At 43.2% G+C, this 21,304-nt stretch overlaps 2 protein-coding genes across 2 annotated transcripts; both read right to left on the minus strand.

Moving 5' to 3' along the window:
- Nucleotides 1-1,100: 1,100 nt before the first annotated feature.
- LOC110986058 (zinc finger SWIM domain-containing protein 3-like) lies at nt 1,101-8,920 on the minus strand. The gene is made up of 4 exons (XM_022247658.2): nt 8,788-8,920; nt 5,766-6,111; nt 4,770-4,920; nt 1,101-3,778 (listed from the first exon to the last, which is right to left on the minus strand). Exons 1-4 carry the CDS (start codon nt 8,840-8,842, stop codon nt 2,150-2,152), a joined length of 2,181 nt encoding a protein of 726 aa, XP_022103350.2. The 5' UTR covers nt 8,843-8,920; the 3' UTR covers nt 1,101-2,149.
- Nucleotides 8,921-9,286: 366 nt separating this feature from the next.
- On the minus strand, nt 9,287-19,723 carry LOC110986040 (C-type lectin lectoxin-Enh4-like). Its single transcript, XM_022247631.2, has one exon. It carries the CDS (start codon nt 13,245-13,247, stop codon nt 12,504-12,506), a length of 744 nt encoding a protein of 247 aa, XP_022103323.2. The 5' UTR covers nt 13,248-19,723; the 3' UTR covers nt 9,287-12,503.
- Between the last annotated feature and the right edge of the window lie 1,581 nt (nt 19,724-21,304).

The following is a 21,304-nucleotide window of genomic DNA, read 5'->3' on the forward strand; positions in this document are numbered from 1 at the left end:
TTAACCCCTTCTGATGAAAAGGCAATGACGGTGCAGGGGATAAGCTTTGCCAGAAAACATGATTCCTGGATTGCAGAAGACTGATTGAGAATTTGATGCATGCATAGTCGCTATCATGAAACGTCCCAGGTGCCCTGTCCAGGCTGTAATATCTGGTCTGTTTTCCCTACCAACCAATACCACGCTGAATAGTCATAAATATGTCACATTGTGGCAGGATAAACTGAAAAGCTGTATGTTTAACATACAATAGTTACAATAGTTAGTCTAATAGACTAACTATTGATATTATGGAAATGTAGTCAAATAGTACTGGTGTTCAACCAACATACTAAGGTTTCACATTGAAAACGAACAAAAAAATTGCTATGATTGGCCTAAGTTTGGTTTTTCTTCAGGTTGACTTTTCCAAATGACTTGATGTACTCGTGTCATAATGGGTGTCTCCATGTGGACCGAGTATCAAAAAGATAGAGCGTGTGGCAGCTGAATTTGGGGAGGAGGCGTAAAATTTCCCCAGCTTTGAGATGCTCCGATTATTTAAAGCCCGAGCTTTCTAATGGTAAAACTCGGATCTGGGGGGAGAGCATCCCCCCCATTCATTGCCATTTCTAACGGCCTACATCTAAATGTTGCAAGCCCACCCTACTATCCCAAAAGCATAAACTCCGTATGGGTCAGGGCAATAGACAAAGACAAAACAAAGAGATTAAATGTCTTCAACAACAACGTCAAATACATTAACCCCAACACCAAAATAAACCCCCGAAATCCCCCGAGCAAAAATTCCAGGCTTTTTTAAAGAAAGAAATCTGCCCTTTAGAAGCAGGTTACTATTTTTTACTAAGGTCAAAGTATTTTTTGGCCAAAACCATTAACACACCGTGAATAGAGCAAATTTCAATAAACTAGGCAGGCATTGGTACATGTGCATGGTAGCTGAAATGTCGATTGTGTTTAAGGTGAATACGGGACCACGGCCAAGTTCACCTGTACTCATCACCGATGATTACCACACTCCAGGGTGTCAGTGGCGGTTTGCCTATCTCTCGCTGGGTGTTCAAGTTTTTGAGGAAAAAAGAAGAGATGAACGAACGAACTACTTTCATATTCAGAGACCATTTTACTCTGTTGATTGCAGCAGATAAAGATTCAAATTGAAAACTTTTTCTACACAAGAAATCAGCGAATTGAAACCATAAAACCGTTTACAGTGCAGGGAAGATCGAAAATGACATATGAATTAAAAGAGTAAAAATATTGTACTAAACTACATGTAGTTACGACAAAATCCCTTTGGACACCGAAAATATCCTGATTTGGAGCAAAAAAAAAACAATTGCCAAGATTCACTGAAGCAAAAGGTGTGCAGAAAACAGACACTTTTTGAGCTAAAATGTGGCAAATGTTTTGATGACAAAACGAACTAAATGCAACTTTGATCTCAAATGGGAAAGACAATTTCAAAGTACAACTTTTAAAAGTTTATTTACTTCCCAATGAAAAGTATGAAAATGACTGTCATTAGTTAAACCTCAGCTAAGTTCAATACATTGTACAAGTTTAAAGCGTGCTTCTTGAAGCATTGGATTCTTGTGGCAGAAGAGTGCTTGCACACATGGGTGTCCCCTGGATGTTTCTGTTAACATACACTGTATCTTGAAGCAAATTGGTGATTTTCATCCCCTTTCTTTCCTCCTATTTTTGTCTTTCTTGCTTCCCTCCCCCCCCCATTTCTACCGTCTGCATATGGATGCTCATATTCCATGTCTACACTTACATGTAAAAATCGGACACCAAATTGCATTAAGTTAGAGCAAAACCTTGAACATTTATTGACAACAAAGTCAACTAATTCTTCGCGCCCTTTCAGTCAAAGGATAAACAAGGGGTCCAAAAGTGTGACATTTTTGTGTCCCTGTTACATTTGACCTTTGTTAATTGACATGGAAATATCGCCAGCATTGATTTTAAACTTTTATTATTTGTTTGGCAGGTAATTTGCATTAATTCAGCACTTTTGGAAATTAGAAAATGAGTTCTGAACTTACAAAATCATACGTGAGATGTGACAGAGACACGAAGAAAATGGACCCCTAATTTCCAGAATTATCCATAACACTGTCTCAGTAAAACAGAATGTGTCTGTTTATGATATTTCCATGGCGGCATCCCCTTGTGCATGTGTCTCCTGCTCACTTTCTGTGCCATTTTCCATGCTGTCCAGGGTAACCTGATCAATGGCAACGGCAGCCACTGTTTCCTGGTTGATCTCTTCCGTGATGACCACAGATGAACCATTCTGAAAGCAGGACAGCAGTTTTTTGACTGCTTCCATTTGACTGTCGAAGCATTCTGCTGGTGCTTTGGACACGACGGTTGCCAGCTGCTCGGTGATTTCAGACACATGGACATACTTCTCATGGCGGGATAAAAGACCAAGCCGCTGCTTCCGCAGAGTGTCCAAAATGTTGGTGCAGTCAGCGGCCTGGGGTGAAAGCCGGCTAGTGGTCTTGTAGTACTCAAGGGACCATCTGGATCCAATGATTTCCTCTGCAAAAAGAGGAAGGCCCTTGGTGCGTCGGACAGCAAACATGTGACGGCAGGGCAGGCACAGGGAGCACCAAAAGCGGCACGGACAGCGGTCCACGTTCACAGTCAGGGTATTGTGGCTGGACTTGACCATGCTGGAAGTGCTATCGATGTTGGTCTTGACCTTCACCTTCCAGCTGAGCTTCAGCTGTCTCAGGACATACTTGAGCGCCAAGGGGGTTAGGTGCTGCTCAAACTTGTCAACCACTGTACTGCCCGAGTCTGGATTTGGGGCATGCTCCGCCAACAGAGTGGCCACTGACTGGTCTCGCTCTTCACGCAGTGACTCCACAGCCTTCTTCAAGTTGGTCATGACCTGCTCAGGGGTTGGAGAATCCCTGAACACAGACTTCAGCTGCTCACTGACGGCATTCAGCTTGTCCGGGTCCTCCCTCTTCCCCTTCTTGAGGACCAGACTCCGGGACTTAAGGCCCTCCACCCATTCCTCTCGGATGGTGTGCCAGGTGGTGTTGTAGTACTCAACTACTGCCCCAAGCTCTGTGTTGAGGAGCTGCTGGTAGTTCTCCATGTATACTTCTTCCGATTTGGAACCTGCCAGCCTCCGCATGAGCTTCAAGCAGAAGGCCTCCTCCTCTTTCTGCAGCCCCAGCCGCTGCTTGGAGGCATCCTGCTCAAACCTCCTGAGCACGTGGGACAGGCACATCTGTACAGAGGCAGCAGGAAACTCTTCGCGCAGCACCCGCCGCTCTGTGACGTCCTTGTCAACCATGATGATCTGGAGGTCACTCCATTCGGGGTTGTGCTCCTTGAAACGCATCATCATGGCCTGCACACTATCCGCATTGGACGTGATCAGGAGGTAGAGAGCTACGACTTCATAGTAGCCGTTGCTGCCCTCATTGAGCATTATGTACATCGGCATCCGAAGACTGTTGTACTTGCAAGTCGCATCAATGACCAGATACTGGGGAAAGGACGCATACACTCGCTTCATCTCTTGGTCCTGGTAGTAAATCCCCACAATCCTCCCGTCCGCTTTTGTCACCACCTCCACAACACTGGTCTGGTCCTCGGCCTGTGACAGGTAATCCAGAATAGCTTGGATGTTGGTGTGGCAGATTGAATTTCGCCGGCTGGCGGCAGCTAGGTTGTGTAGGTCTCGCATGTAGAGCACCTTACCTGCTGTCTCCTGAAGGTGCTTCTGGACGGATTTCTTCCCTTGCTTCTGTGATGAACAATCACAAAAACAGTCAGCATTAACAAAAAGTGTCTTGAACATGCCTGTGTTTGTTCTAATTTTAATGAAAAATAAGCCCTACAAGCAGTAAAAACACCAAGTTATAGCCGACAATTTTCCATTGCAACTTCTTGATATTTGTGCTATGAGTCAACCTGCAGTGCATCATATTTTTTTACTGCTATGATTAAAATTACACTTGTAGAGGAAAACAAGGATCCAAGTGTTATGCAAATCTCAATGTGTCTCTACAAATGAAGTGAAGAGTTTTAAAATTACACTTTCTGTCCAGTAAGTATTCACTTCTTGCATGCAAACATACCTGCACTAAGGCTATCATATACATGTACATGTATATAGTAGATTTCATCACAAATTGAGATATCTTGGTCAAAGTGTACATGTACACCGTGGCTTGACCTTGCACCTAAATCTATGCATGATACATGTACCCCGCTTCTTAGTATGTCAGAACTTTCAAACACTACTTTGTTGTACGAGTCACAAAATGTACATGTAAGAGTAAACTTCAAGTGTTAGTAACAGGCAAGACAGTTTAATGTTTGTCAGTATTAAATAAATCCCAGTACAAGCAATGTTGGTAGATTTTTTTCTTCACAACATCAACACAAGGGTGTAGCAAAGCATTTTCTTTTCTTTTTTGGGGGGGGGATATGTGTGCCAGAGTCAATTTGCTGACTTGTAGCTTGTTTGCCAAACTTGCGTAGTATAAAATTTACACAGCGGGGAAAGTGGAAATCTGTGGTACATTACATTTTGTACTTCGCAGGAAAGGCCAACGGCCAATGTTTATCGTTTATGTACCAAATTTGGATTCATCTGCTGATCGAAGCTCTATTTGCCAACTGGAATAAATTATCGGGGATTGCCGTACCCCCTCCATCACTATGCCCCTGAATCCACAACATTAACAACATTCCACTTATCCACAAAACAACATTCTGTTTGTTCTTGATACCTTGAGGATTTCAAAGGCTTCTTCCCGCTCCTCGTCAGTCAGTCGCCTCTTCTGGGGGAGGGACCGGAAGCTCACTTCGTCGTGGGGGTGGCTGTGCTGAGTCACCGCATCAGCCAGGTATAGTTGCTTGCCACTCGGGGTGGCTGAGAACCTGACAGCAAAGACAGAATAAAATTCAAGGGGATTCTATCTTCAAGTAACTCTAGGAAAGTACTCTCCATCCTTATAATTGATGACTCCCCTCCCCCCTCCCCCCGACGCAACTTCTGCAGTGTTGCCATGCTCTTTCACTAGTAAGATGCTCAGATTGGCTGATACATACATGCACCTTAAGTTTAAGAGCATGTGCGGGTGTGATGCCACTGTCACATCATCTCCTTCAATGCATGTAAGTCTACAGTTCCATACTTCAGTTATTCTTGAAGCTTTGACACCTCCTACTGGAATTTTGGATCCATGCGCATATTTGCAAAAGATAATAAAATAAGATGCAGAAAAATACCCAATTAAGTACTGTAAATGCAACGTACAACATTCTCAAATTTAATAGTTTGTAGTATGCGGCGAATATGCAGAGATCTGTGTGGTGTACTACTCTGTGGTCTACAGTCATCTTTCGGCAAGTTCGAGCATTACCATCTGTTGACAACTAGTCACTTTTTCCTGGTAACCCATGCACAAAATACACTCTGGGTACCAGGCAATCAGACAGTAGTTGTCAGATGATCATCACTGGAACTTTTTTTGCACAAAAAGTCCTTCCTGAGGTCGTGCGGAAAGCCAATAGACCACATACAAAAGCTGAAGATGATGCCGTGAGGATTAATCGCAGGAACAAATGACGGACGAATCACATGTGGGTATTCGTAGCCTGGAACACACTTAATGGATTTACAATTTTGATTTACATGCATGTACAATGTGTGCACAAACTGGCTGTTTCTGGATGTCGGAGGAATAAACCTCAGCATTCCTGAAATACTCTAACTGCCATACCTGAATTTGGCTGGGCATCCCATCCTGAGGGTCTTTTGCCTAGGCCGCATTCCCTTGGATGTGCTCTTGTGCTCACCGTGGTGGACACAGGCAAAAACCACTGTGCAGTACTTGAGGGCGTCACTCAGGAAGCGCTTGGGCAGCCGCTTCCGTGAGCCCTCCACCGAGCGGGAGTTCATTATGAAGAACTTCACGAAGTTGATCTCTTCATGTTCCCGGATGAAGTGCTCCACCTCCTCGTAGGAGTCAAACTTCATCCCCACTTGGGGATCGGAGGACGATGGTCTACCAGCAGCCTCTCCTGCGGCAGTAGAGTTCTCTTTGCACAGCTTGCTCGCCATCTCACCTGAATGAAGCCACAACAGTTAACAAAGGACTTTGTACATGTATAACATTGCATAAGTGTGGGTTAGGTGGTGTGTGTACGTGTACATGTAAGTGCATGTAAAGGGTCAAGTGACCAGCACTGGAGCAGAAAGGACACTATCAAAATGGTCACAGTTGGGTCTAAAATTCACTAGTGGACCTATTTTTCCCCTTATTTTGGGAAAAGGAAACATTCAATTCCTTACTATGCCTAAAAATGCACAGTTCTGGTCAGACAACCTGCATCAACCTTTGAAATGTAAATACAGAAAATATGTTTTAAAGTGCTATTGTCAATCAAGTGCAGAGGTATTCTGGCAACAAACTAGTATATAATCATGCATACATGTAACTTAAATGTGTATCTGATGTAGTTGTTCTTACTCGGACTAGGAAATTACAAGTACATGTAAGCCCTAACGATTTTCCACAAGTTAAATTGTCTTTGGGAATGCGTTTCATATACAGACACCAGTAATTATTCCGTACAGTGACGTATTAGAAGAAAGAGAAAGCAAAAGCATGTCCAAAGAAGTTCAAGTTAAGAGGGGAAATACCGAGTTGTTTAGGTCCCTACTTATTAAAACAGAATTTTTCAGACCAGTCACCAAGGGTATATTTTAGCCCCAGGCTGGTGGCCAGTCTACTGGACTCCCTCCTTATCCTTGACCCCACAGTGGTCAATCCAAAAAGTGGAGACTCGGCAAAAAATGCCTTATCTGAAATCCCTCACTCACCCCATGAAACTATTAATGTTTTACTTTTGGCGATTTCCAGTTTGTAGAAATCCATGAAATTTTGGTTTTCCATTTGGGCCATTCTTTCACTACATTGATTAACATTAATCTTCTCAGACAGCATCTCTGTCTTAACCAGACAGCGTTTGAGACAGTGATCTCAACTGCTGTTTTATCAGCAACTTTGTATCACTTGTAATGGAGCCCTGTGTATGCGTGACTGCAATGAATGTGTCAAAAACAACAGCCGTAGGGTATTTTCATGGGTGTGCCTCATCACTGTGCCAGACGAGCGAATGATGTGCACGTCACGCCACGCTTTGTCTGGCAACGAGTTCACACTCGATCCCAAACATCGTATGTCATGTACGTATTTCGATTTATCACTCATCAAGGTTCTTTGCAATGTCAAGGTCTGGGATGTACATAATAACGCTGTCTGGTTCCTAGACCAAACAGACCCCGACTGTGTTTGGCATTGGTCAACGATCGAGAGTTAATCGCTGTAGCCTGTAGTAAACGAATGGCCCAAATCAAAACCAAAATTTCACGGACTTCTATAAACTGTAAATTGTCCCAAAGTATGCCTAATACTAGACCAGTAAACAGGGCCCAACGAATACTCCTCTATCGTATACTGGGCCCTGTCCCGATTATAGAGATTTCTTTTGAAAACTTTATCTGGGAATTCCAGTGACATAACTAAACATTCGCTTAACTTTAAGCGCTGAAATTGCACCGGTATGTTCACTACTTATGCTGTAAAAATCCACTAGGTTGCTAATTGTAGAAAACTCACCTTTTCCTCAATTGGAGGTAAAAATGTTGCCTAAAAATGGCAAAAAGGCAACATTTTTTCCTCCAAACGAGGAAAAGGCGAGTTTTCTACAATTAGCAACCTAGTGGATTTTTTACAGCATAAGTAGTGAATATACCGGTGCAATCTCAGCTCCTAAAATTAAGCGGATGTTTAGTTATGCCCCCAAATGTCCCAGATAAAGTTTTCGAAAGAAATCCCTATTAATAGGGACAGGGCCCAGTATACGGCGAAGGAGTATTCATTAGGCCCTGTTTATGGGTCTATGTACATGTATGTACATCGATGGTTTGAAGGGGTGAATGATCCATACATGCAAAAGAGATTTCATAGAAGGCATTTTTGCAGAGTCTCGCTTTTTGGATTGACCGCTGTCATGGCTGTGGTATGGGGCGGGCCGGGCCAAGGATACAGATGGATTCAGACTGGCCCCCGGTCTGAGGCATATGCAGCCAGAAATGAGACGGCCGAATCCACAAGGTCTTCCTTGTAGCACCGCTACACGGCTGCAGAACTGAGCATGTGCATTAACGAGCAGAAGTTCACAGGTACGCTATGAAAGCATCACATATCCGCGTATGCTTAGAACAGAACAGAACTGACTCACGTGTAGCACTGTGTCACAGCGGGTTTGTGCACAAGTCTATGGTGTAGCACTTTTTTGCTACACGCCGCGGCCCCTTCCTTTTTCATTTTCCCGTGTAGCACTGTGTAGCACTTAGTTTGTGCACAAGTCTATGGTGTAGCACTTTTTTGCTACACGCCGCGGCCCCTTACTTTTCTTGCGCCTTCATCTTGCACTGTGTAGCATTAGTGTGCACTTGAAGGTCTGGTTCTTAGACCATCCAATCGGCTGTGCCTATATCCTATAGCATATCACCTGACTAAAAATTCTGTGTAGCATGTAGCACTGCTACACACACAGGTTCTGTCTTCTTCGGTCTCATTTCTGGCTGGGTATAGTCTGGGGCTAGGGGCCTAAGTTTATTTACTATAGCCTATGCACGGGACGTCAAATGCTAGTGGCAGTGGCATGGCGTCCGCATATGAAACTCTTTCCGTCTTTTTTTCTCTGCAAACACTAAATTAGGACAATACTTACACTTTCTGCACACCCTTGGATCTGGAAACAGGTCTACGTGTGAGCAGGGTGGCATAAAGCATTTCAACACAAAAGCCGAGTCGACTTGGGTACAATCTTAGCCGTAACCTCGGCTGAGCCGCGCACTTTCAGAATTTGCATAGCGCCACCACGAGGCATTCAAATGCTGGATGGAGGAGCCAGGCAGGTCAATTGACGTAGGCCTACCATAAAGTTTTGGGCTTTCACTGCCTCGTCGAAAAATAACTGTTTCTTCAAAGAAACTGTGCTGAAAGTCTCTCAAATTTTTTGAGCTTGAATTTAAATATATAAGAAATACAAAGGCGGATTAAGAACTAAGTTTTGGCTCGGGGAGGGAATTTGGCCATTTTTATGGCCTGTCTGAGAGTCAAGACTGCATATTTTGTGGGTTCTTACGCACAAATTCAAATTTATTCAAATGTGAATAAACTATGAAATCGCACATTTCCACACATTTGTTTTTATTTCAGTTCAATAAATTAATGCCAGCAAAAGGTTGAAGTTGTTAGTTATATGGACACAGATTTCATAATACGTGCATACAGTGTAACAAAATATGCCTTAATCTTAAACAATGCATCTTAAAAATTCTTACGGTAGTCATTATTTTGTTTTCTGCCCCCCCACCACCACCCTCTAGATGAATTCTGAAAAATTACTTCTCTGTTAAACCAATCACCATTTTCCACAAAGGGTACAACATCACAGTAGCCAAGGAAGCCTGAATATTTCAAGGATAATGGCTTTATGTGGTTTTTCACATAGGCCTAGCATGTAAATATTCCATTTAACAGTATACAGTCCAACACATGCATGTCCACAAAGTATAATTGACGAAAAAAAAATCGTTGACAAGCAAGTACTTGGTTTAAATTCCCCGTGGAATAATTCTTCACACAGGCAAGCTGTCACTTTGAAGAAAGCAATGAAACTGATACTTTAAGAAACACAAGGTGGCAGTCCTACTTGTAGATTTCATCCTCAGTATTTACAAACCACTTGGTCCACGTGCCATGAAATGCTCTTATACACGTAGCAGAGAATTCGAACAGCCAACAGATCGGTCAGCGTACGCAAAAATTTGGACCTATTTATTGGCCTGCAACCAACCATAGGGCAGAACTTGCACACGAGTCTGAATGACCTTCGATGCACTTCATATTGAGCCTGCGCAGTCGGAATACGAACACTGGTTTCGGAACAAGATCGCACGTCACCTCCTCGTCAGAGTTTTACACTAACACACGCCAAAACGCCCGGGATTTGATCTTTGAACAGCCAACAAAGCCAGAAACGATAGAAAAGTTTAATATTTAAGGTTTAAACATAATTTTCCATAACACGGAAACGAATTTCCTTTTTAAAAAAGAAAGCGTGCAGCCCTGGAAATCCGAACAAGTATTTCTAGGACGGAAGAATGTACATTGCCTGTTGCTTTACACCAACTACTAGCGATATGAAAATAACAGACTGCTCACTGAGTAGGTGGCACTCTTTATTGCACAGATGTGATTTAGAGCATCGAGGATCATTGGACATAGCGATAGTGTGGCATTAAGTAAAAAGCTGGAGATGGTGGGAAGCAAACAGAGAGGAAGAATTTCTCGTTTAGGTGTTGTGAAAGAGGTTTTGGGGACTCTTCTTTCCTTTCTTGAAATTTCTGAGCGAGCACTTACGACGATAGTAAAAACACCTTTTTCAGTTTCACACACGATGCTACTGGGAAAGTAATAACAACAAGACTGCATTATTATGCTCACGGGAGTTGAGAGGAGACGGAGGCAAAGGGAAAGGGGAGGGGCAAAAAGGGGTGCCAGATTTCCGGGGGGGGGGTTACCCCTCTGGCCCCATGGTTACGTAGCCAGGTTCTTCTCAAAGGGAACAGAGGCAACAGTTCCGGGGGAATTTTGCACCCTCCCTCAGCTTTGCCACTATATACAAGTATGCCGATAAGTGCTTTGCCCAAGATAAATGAACGCAATGCGCCTCGATTACTAATTAATGAATGCCAATTGGCACCCACAGAACTCCATCAAATATCCCTGGAGAGATATCATTTTGAACTTCAACGTGCATCCAAAACAACTTCGGTACAAGGGTGATATACACCAGGGCGTAACTTGGTTGAAGTTGGTTTGGGGGTAGGGTCCACCTGGCATGCGTATCCAGTGTAGGAAGCACAGAAGCTGTTGCTCCCCTGGAGACAAGATTCAATTTGGTGCAGCGCTTGAACGTGGCAGCATTTTAGAAACAGTACCCCCACCTTCCTGACGGAACGTGTTATTGATAAAAAGTTCGGAGAAGCGTTTTTGGAAAAATAATATCCTATCTCCCGCCAGAGCCAAAACTGAAATTAGGCTAAGCAAGTGGCATCCGTGACGGATTTTTTTCCAGAGGACCGTAAAAGCAAATGCAATGGGTGTATAGGTTGGGTACATTTGAGAAATTCTCATGCATCCAGGGGCAGGACCTTCGGAGAGGGGTATCGCAAGACCTTAAACGGGGAGTACATATAATTGTGTAGTTGTTTATTAAATTGTAATTCAAGGCCGGCATGGGCTCAGCATGCCTGAAGCAGAAAGGGGGGGGGGGAGATCATTGGTTTGTTTCTAAAGCTGTCTCCTCAAATTTCGTTTCCAGAGTTTCATTCAAATTCTCATATTTTTGTCAACAGCAAATTACGAACGAAATTGAATCGCCTTTCGATGTTTCTTTCTGAAATTGTGGATCAGTTTTGAAACGAAACATTTTTTCTTTATTTTGTATGATTTATTTCATTTCTTTCACTACTCTATTTTACTTAAATCATTTCCAAACCCCGTCGTCACTGATGTACAACACTCTCCAAAACACTACAAGCAAAGTCTAGAAATAATTTCGACATCATATATGTATGTATAATGTCAATATGTGGTAACTATAAATGGTGTGCACTTAGTTAAGATGTTTTGTTAATGTACAGGAGCAATCGTAAGCAACGATCGACTGCACAATGCGTACACAAATTGGTCCTTTGTCTGTATTATTGTGACTGCACTAACAACATGCCAAAATGTCAACCCCCATCTCCTCTTAAGAACAGACTCTTCTCATTTAGCTTTAAAACAAATATGGAGTGCAGTTTCGTTCCATGTTCTAGGAATTCCAGTGTAAACACGTGGACAAGACTTAAGTGCGAGAAAGAGGTAAGGTGAATTGAAACCAATTTTAATGTTTCCAGTTGCCGTTTCCAACGTAAAGGGAACAACTTTCATAATTATTGTTCTTCTCGTCATTCTGTCTTTAGAACACGTTTTTATTTTTGTGCATTTAGTGACTTTTCATTGAACATTGTCAGCCAATGAGTTCAGTTCATGCGCTTTCACCCCAAAACCGCTCCTTCTCAGTGTAAACTGAAGGTGACTTCAATATTCTTCCTGCCGAGGTTAGGATAATTATGCGGTGTTTTTCCAAGCATGTTCCTCGTTTTACAAGTAAAAGTCAAAGTCCTTACGTGTTTTGAAGTCTGTTTCATCAGCCCCCCTACAGACGAGTGGATTTATTCTTGACTGCAAACTTGAAAATGCATCAGCCCTTAGACAAGTGGCTTCATTCTGTAGCATTTGTCTGCAAACTTGAAAATTCACGTAAACGATCCAGCTGAGGTGGACGTAAGAAAGAAAACAGTAATTTCATTTAACCGACGTTACAGTGGTTTACAAGTCAAAGTAAAAACAGTTGTTGGTTGCCTTGAAGTCGTAGGAGTCAGCTCCAAGACGTGTGACTTCATTGAGTTGACACTGCCTCTCTGCTTTGCTGATCTGCCACAAATTGAAGGAGCGGCATCGGGGAGTGGCCCGGCACGCCAAGCCACAGGCAAGCAGGCTCTCCACCGGGACATTCTTGATGTTGTGATGGTGGAGGCATTGCTGGGGGACACGCCCATCAGTACCAGTGAAGGTGTGGTAGATTGGTACCGTGGAGGTCTTCATCTCGCAGGCAGCCGATCTGTTGTTTTTGCTACTGCAAGGTATATCATCGGACCACTTTCCTTTCGCAAAAACCGTCAGTCTGGCGCAGTTGTAGTCACTGCTGTTTCTGAATTTCCTGCTATTCCAGTTAGTGTACCGTGCTGGCTGACCCCCGCACAGCCAGGTTCCCTCTTGGGCTGCGTCAGTACAACCAATCCACAGACCACCGGCCCCGACTGGCCCTTTAACTATAGACTGCCAGAGGAAGAAGTTTTCCTCCTCTGAGTCGGGCACAGTCAAGCTGCTTCCCGGCCGGTTACAAGCCTCCGAGGCCTGAAACCAATTCATCTTGTCGGGGAGTCGGTAGTAGCAAGACTGCTGCCAGTTCAGCCAACCGGATGGGCAGGAGGTGTATTGGGCCAGAGCGACGCTGCTTGTCGCAAAGACCAAAAAGAGAACTCGAAGGGTCGTTCCTTGTAACCACTGCATGCTGCAACGAAGAAACAAAGTAATTCTGTGGAAGCAGTATATCTTGTGCCGAGCAGCACCCTAGTGCATCATAGAAAAACGCGTCTGTGCGTCCCGACCACCAACATCGATATGCCTCCTCTCTTTTGTTTCACGTCTATGCGTCTTGCAGTATGGGAGGTGCAGTACCTCAACCACACCATCCTAAACCATACGCAAATTCATTGGCAACTTGCCCGTCCTTTGTTGAGCCCTCTCGTTTTGAGGAAGTAGCATCCGCAACAGATTTAACTGAAATCCCACGGTGTTTGTGCTCAGGAAAGTCTCATCGGGGACTGTCAACTTTAGACACAAAAAGTGGTTGTTATGGTGATGAGATATTTCTACTCTCGACTGATCTCTTGTTCCTTTCGTACTTTCAACTTCTCAATTTCGGAAGAATTGCAGATCGACGAAGTAGTGCATAGCCTATGAAATACCGTCCATTTCATCAAGCTAAATTTTTTGCTTGATTTTAATGAGTAGTTTTGGACGTCGTCTTCCAACCACCATCTACGTATTTTATGTGCTGTATTTTGTGCCGAGCAGCACCTCAGTGCATCATACAAAAACACGTCTTGGCCACCAAAATACTAAAGCCGATCCAGGTCTGCCTTGGCAATCGTCTACACGAGGCTAATTTATGCGACAGAACGGCTGGTCACGTGTGCGTGCATTGGCATTACATGGCATTGTACATGCAGGGGATTACATTCAAATAATGTAATCCCGGTCAATATGCTGTGCATATGTACGTTTTCTTAGGATGTGAGGATTACAAATACACCTTAGTTTAAAAAGTGTACTTTTTGTGAACTCAATATGATATTGTCTTTGTCTTTCATTATTGAAGCACTGAATTATTGCGCCCGCACGGGCATACGATCAAGTGGGAATTCAGTGGTGTATAAACGCGTCCAGTCGGCTAGAGAAAAAAGTCTTGAGGAGAAACCGTCGACGAATCAGAAACCTTCATGCCCCTCGTCACCATAGTCTTCTTTGAAAAGGTCCAGAAAACTTTGAATCCATTATTTCCAGCTATCAAATTCGTGTCAAATCGAAAACAAACCTCTGTCCGGGCAAACACTACCTTTGAGCCAAAGAGCCATATTTTTTTCGCAGTGCATGACTATGTCTCAATTTTTGCAGAAGCAGACCCAACCCCGTCGTGTAGACATAATTTGCCTTCTATGCTTAGCCCTAGAAATGCAAAACTACATATTATTCAAGATTAAAATAATAAAGAAGTACCGATAGGGGGTCTAAATTAAAAGAATAAAATGTGCTAGGTCGGTATTAAACACTCGTTTAAGAAACAAAATTATTATTTAACCCCACATTTTCCTGAACTTCAAAACCCACAACTTTCGGGGGAACAATTTAGCTTCATTAATTAAAAAAAAATAAAGAAATTTGTGAAGTCACTCCACTTGCCGTGTGTGCGTGTGCAGTACAGTGTAACGCGAATGTCCTTAATAATGGGCCACTTTGTTGCGGTTGTTGGTCCGTTTAAGAACGGGCAAGTGACGAGCTCTCGACCAATAGTAATAGCTAAACTGTTCGAGGTATTTTTTCATGGTATTAATAGCAACACCACTGCCCCTTCATTACGTATGTCAGTAACAGAAACAAACATGCGCAGTTGAATTAGCGGCTGAAAATAAATTGCAGGTGAAAGAACATGCGCTATTTATGCGCCACATTGGCGGTGCTGTATTATTACACTACTTAGTAACCATCGCAACGATCATGCAGTGGGGTAATTCCTCAAAAGAGCACAGTCTCTTTTCATTATCATTATGTCTGTTTTATTATTGAGTCATGAATGACGAAAAACGTAAGATGGAACAACAGTTCGGTGTTTTTCGTACGTTGTTCCCAACTGCCTTATACTATTAATCTCATCCGGACGCTAAAAATAACATCGGTACTATTGTTATTGTCCCACTATACCAAAAAAGAGAAGACAGACAGGTTTATAAAAGTTCACCATTGTAATAAATTTAGAGTCAAACCCTAACTGAAATTTACCTCGAAGAATACAGGAACATGTCGGCATTGTAAGTTTGCGACTGGTAGAGTAGACGATACAAGATGTTTAGAGAATCGGTTTATGGAAGCTTTCATAATTGGTAACAATTGACCAAAAATGTCAGAACACTCTGACAGAGGTTTGATCCTAACAGAAAATCCTCCGATTTCAATATAATTTTAAACACAGTCTAGGGGGTTAGGGGTACAAAAGGTGTGTTGAAGGATCAGAATGCAAAGTTGCGCTGGAGGGAGCCGGTCCTGCTGTCACGGATCCATAATATATACAGAGGCTTTGCGTGGTAGGCAGCTCTTTTGTTCCTCAGGGAAACCTCCTTTGTGCACACCCCATGGAATAAAAGAACTGGACTGCAAGATGGCGGCCATGCAAACCTTCTACATGCTGTTAATCGGCCATGGGGCAAAAAAGACAATCGAGATCCATCCTGGGTGGACGCACAAAGCGCGTGACAGAAAAACTACACCGGGTCGACATAATTCTAAGATGCGACTTGTCACGTGACAGCATACGGGCGTTGCCCGTTTTCTTGGACTGGGCTTTGCCACTCTCCCATACATGCGTAGTGCCATATTTCCTGTGTCAAATAAGAAAACGTGGAATGCAGCATGTGTTTAACAAACAACACTTCAAAATGAAATAAACAGTATGCAGTTTTCGGCACCCGTGTTGCCATATTGAGTCTACATCACGCAAAATTTGGAAAACAGTATTATGTTCCCATGGCGCCACGAAGGGACGCCATGCGCATATGATAAAAGGAGGGGCGAGAGCAAAAAAGGTGAAAATTCACCAGTTTCCTTGAAAACAACTCAGGATTGCTCCCCAATTGTTGATGCTTTGCTGGCCTGTCAAGCTGTTGAATTCGTGTGCTTTGCTCTTACACATTAATTTGGATGAATAACGCGATTCCCTCTCATTGAATGATTAATGTGTGCCGGGTGGGAGATGTAGAAATCCATTTAATCACCCTTAACTCATCTAAAACAGCTTTGTATAACAGGTTCATCTTAAACAGCCTCAGTGCCTATTTCTGACCAGAAGAACCCCTGGCAGTGGAAATATTTCAGGTCGGTTTATATTTAAAAACGAGAGTAGCAAAGAAAAGATGGTAACAAAATGAGAACAACAAACACCTGCGAGATTGCTGGCATTGTTTTCGAATTGATAAACAGAATATAAACACAATAACCCAAACAAAATGAGTTGAGACTCAAGTCCTCACACATGCTTCAGTTAAAAGGTTCGCAGCCGACGTTCAACACGAACAATTAGCATTGGTGTATACAACAACACAAAGCACAACGCAACAGCTTTTAGTACGGTTTGTCGCTGCGTTGAGAACTTAGCTAAACAAGAAGAAAAACGTACGTATCATCATCTTATATGGATATTCATAGGCCGTTTTAACGGCAAAGATTGTGACGAAACCGGTCTCCTCTTAGGCAAAACATTTTGAAGTGGAAGTTGTAGGGCCTCTGTATCAGTTAATGTCGTTTTCATAACTTTTCTGCAAGAGAAACCTATATACTAATCCGAGAAGACGCCATACTGCGGTGGCGTCGCGCTCACATCCACATTACTGATCTTGAGACGCGCGCGCTTTTGGCAAATCGCGACACCCTATCAGTCAATGTGGCGTGTCACGCGCGCGTGCTACCTATTTACGCACGTTGTGCCACCGCAATAATGGCTTCTAATTCTGTTCTCGAATTACACTTTAGGTATAAACACGTTCTCTTTTCCTGAAGAGGGGAAACAACCTACACATCTTAGAAATGACGCACAGGTGTCTATGTTATGATGAAAAATAAACCACGCTGTCCTTTCAAGGTAGCGTCACCATGGAAACAATCCTCGCCATATCATCACTGAATAGTCACATTACAGTAATAATCGAAGACCACAAAATACAGTCAGTATCGTTGCCATCGTTACGATTATCTAAATATTTTTCAACAAACTCCCCAACGTATAATTAATTCAGTGTTTTTAAAGAAGTACATGTAATTTAGAATAAAGAACGCATGCTCAAGTAATGTTTAGAGTGTGAGTCGGCGTGGGGCCGCCCTGCAGTGTAGGAGTGCGCTGCGCTGTTTGAATCATCGTCATCATTCCCCTTGTTTCCCATAGGTACTGCTGTTATTAATACAGTAGGCCTAATCGTCGATTTTCTTCGGTCAAACGCTCACATAAAATGCAATATCTTGCAAATCCATTCACCGATTTCAGCCAGCCGCAGTCTCACGTGTAGTGACCAGCATGTTTGGCCAGTGGTCACCTCGTGGTCACTAGTGGTCATTTTCTTCAAAATTACCAATTCCTTCTTCTTCCACAATATGTTAGTCCAATTATTGTCAAACTTGGCCAATGATATCTCTGGACCTAGTGTCATAAACGTGTTCGTAGAATTTGGCCATTGGTCACCTTGTGGTCCGCAGTGGTCTTTTGCGTTAAAAATACAAAATAACTTTTCTTACCCCAGTTATGACTCAATCAATCTCAAATTAGGGAAGTTAGGGGCCTACATCTTTGCATGAAACACCATGTAGGTGTTAACAGAATTTGGCCGTTGGTCACCTAATGATCAGTGGGGTAATTTTTTTTTCAAAACTTTCTTTCTATTGGTTATCCAAATGTAAACCTTGATCGTTTTCGTCTCAGCAGCAAGCATTATGTACGGTTTACACAGAAATCGGGCAGTGGCCACACGGTTGTCCGCGGAGATAACTCAATTTCGATCAAACATATTAATGTAGGCCAACGAAATTCAGCCGAGAGCCGTGATGCACATGTCCGTAGCCTCAATGTACACGTTTTGTAAAGTCCACACAGCAAAGCACATCGCACTAACAGGCGCTGGCCCACGCGTGTTCACCCAAGCGGTCACCCACAGCGACGACACATAATGCGATGAACCACTTTTCTGGTAATGCATTTATGATCCCCGCGTATTCTGTAGCTACCGCGGGGGCCGACGACTGACGGGCTGTTAAGTATGTAGGGGAAAATGTGGCATCTGAAGCGCTGACAAGGGGAAGTGGTGCCTGCTTGTGACGGCGAGACAGAAGAATCTAACCTGAAACGACAACCATGCCCCTGAATGATTGCGCCTAAACGCGTAAATCTGGGTTCAGTGAAAATGGAAGCTGTGGTCGCATCTTGACTGGATGTGATTGACTATTTGTCCTTTTAATCGAGTGTTCACTGGAGGATGTACATTTTGTGCGGGACGTGCATCAAAACCTTCAAACAGGCATTTGACGCCTGCTTACCTGAGCGCAAGAAAAAAAGGCGCGTTCGCGTTCACGTAATACGTTCATCTAAACCTCTCTAACTGTCTGTGTTTGTTTACTTGTGCTTTTAAAATACGTTCACTTTTTGCTCTTCGGTACTGCTATTTCTTCTTCTGAAATGTTGTAACTGCAACAGTTTGACTATAAACTGGGCCAGTTTAGGTAAATGGGGGGGGGTTCACAATCAAACAGCAAACTATGAACATATTGGTATCGATCCACGGACGAATTGTCGGGCCGAACACCACAAAGAAAGAAAAGTATCACTTTATCCCACTCGCAACTAAACAAACCCAACATATCACGGAAGCACGCCTTAAAAAAACTAATTACTTTAATTAAAAACAAGCCAGTTTCCATGTAATCGTCTTTTTTGCCCATTCACTTTCAAGCCAACCGCGACTGCTGTACACCGGTAACGGTCTACTTTCCCGCGCTTTTGAAACCAAAGTCTGTGCGTATACTGCCGCAAGAGTGGGTCACCACAGGCATTTGCATTCGTTTTGAGCTGCTTGGATGCAGACGACTTTGAAAGTCACCTTGGTATCACCAGAATGATGGGTTTGAGCAGAGTGAGGTTTAAGTTGTAAGAAGCTGTGTGTTGCCCATTGGCAATGGCGTCAGTGTTATAATCCACTTGCTATAGAGGGTTCGCATGACTGCCATCTTGCAGGTCAGTACTTTCAGAGGTTTCCCTGTGGAACAAAAGAACTGCCTCTGTAGGCACTCAACTATCAGGGCTGATTTACACAGACAAGTGATCCGCTGTCTGCCACGAGCAAACGCACCCCATCATCAGTTGAAAAGAGCTGTATTGGTATTTTTTGGTAGCAGTGCGACTGCAACGCTTGCGTTTTTTAGTCGTTTGTGAATCAGTGATGCGCAGTTAGTACCAAAGGAGCCGCCATTGCTAGGAAAACAGCGCCCTCTCGTGGTCCAGCACGAGGCCCATAGCGGGTCATATTATTGTAAGCTGCGAGGGACTGGACACTAAAGGCAGCAATATAGTCAGCAAGTTATTGATTTTCCATAGTGACAATAGCGCCCCACACGAAGACAATTGCGCCATCTCTGGAGAAAAAAAATCAATCAGGTCTCTAAACCTGCAATATCCGCGGTTAGTCCACTTTAAGGGCAATATACAAGCCACTGTGTTTATCTGTGTAAATCAGCCCTTTAATAGTCATAATGTAGTTTTGTCTCAAAGGGGAGTGTTGCTTCCCCGTTTATTGTTAAATCCCTTCCATCCCCTGCCAATAGCATTAATTTCAGACAATATAAAGAGCCCCTCCTCACCTTTAAGGTGTTATTTTTTTATGCATTGCAGTTATTCGTGCGAAAGAAAAAAAAATAAATGAAACAAAAATTAAACGGTAGACACTAAAAGAAAAGAAAATGTCGAGGATTTCTTTTCTGGACATAACTTTCGGAAGTTGTTAACCACAACAAAAACACAAAATGAAGAGAGTGCACTATTTGTATGACTAGCTATAAAATTTATTTACAACTAAAATAATATTTGCACTCTTGATTACTCTCCAGAGTTACGATAATAAATTCTACCAACAACTCAATTATAATCAAGCACACAAGTTATGAGAATTCCTTTCGAGGATGTCCTTGATGTACGTATGAAGGCGATGAATGGTTTGCTGGAGTCAGAATTGTCCTGGCCCGGATAGGGACGCACGAAGCTCACTGCAGAGTGTGACCATCTCACTGGCCCGACGTGTCTGAACAGTAGTGACTCTCATCTGTCCTCATTGGAATAATTATAGAGTCCGGCCCGTATCTGTCCGCCGGTACGGCACCCACAGTAAAACCATGTTGTCTTGAGTAAACCCGGGTCTTGAAATCTGGGAGTTCAGCAAATGGTTCTGGGGTCGTATTTCTGGCGTACAGATGTGCCTGGACGTATCAGCATTTTCTGACGACGTTTACACACAAACTTGTAAGAATGACTATTGACAACCCTTCAGTTCAAGGCAGCTTCCAAATCTCAAGATACGTTTTCCAAAATCGGCAAGGCTGGAAGAGCTTGCCCCGTCCCTGGGCAATCTCAACCGGAAGTGTCTCACAACCAGAAACTATTTTCCTCAAATGATGTAATTTTTACTTTTATAATTCTTCCTTGCTTCACATTATAGTTCTTGTTGTCCTACCTACAGAATTATTTAAAGTGAAGAAACAAAGACTGTGCAGCATGGAATGCTGTTATTCTTTCTCAGTGCAATACAATTCCTGTAAAATGGTCAAAACGCTCACACCCTTTAAGAGCGGTCTTTGTAGGCATATATATTTGTCCATTCTGGGCAGTCATTTCGATTAGAGAGTTTATACGAGCATTGATCGGCATCAAGGCCATCAGAGCACTTCACTAAATGAGGTATTGACACTGCCAACTGCCCGAAGTTGATATCGATAGTGTACGGCATTTCATGGTCGTGGGCGAGGGAATTTTCCATGCTTTGGTAAGTTTTTGGATGGCAGCTGCATCAGTTGCCCTTGTCCACACTATATTGCAATCTCATTTATTCCCCATTAACGCAGATGAACCAAGGAACTGCTTGCGTGCGTTTTCTGTGCAGTATTTTAGGCCAATCGATGCCCACTGCAAACGTTATTATGCGTGCACCGATGAGAATAGTTCCGCATGTCACTCTGTGAGCACTTGAAGAATTTAACTGGTTTAA

Source organism: Acanthaster planci, linkage group LG07 (assembly GCF_054643075.1).
Source record: "Acanthaster planci isolate LZ-2023a linkage group LG07, COTS_SCS, whole genome shotgun sequence".
Classification (NCBI taxonomy): domain Eukaryota; kingdom Metazoa; phylum Echinodermata; class Asteroidea; order Valvatida; family Acanthasteridae; genus Acanthaster; species Acanthaster planci.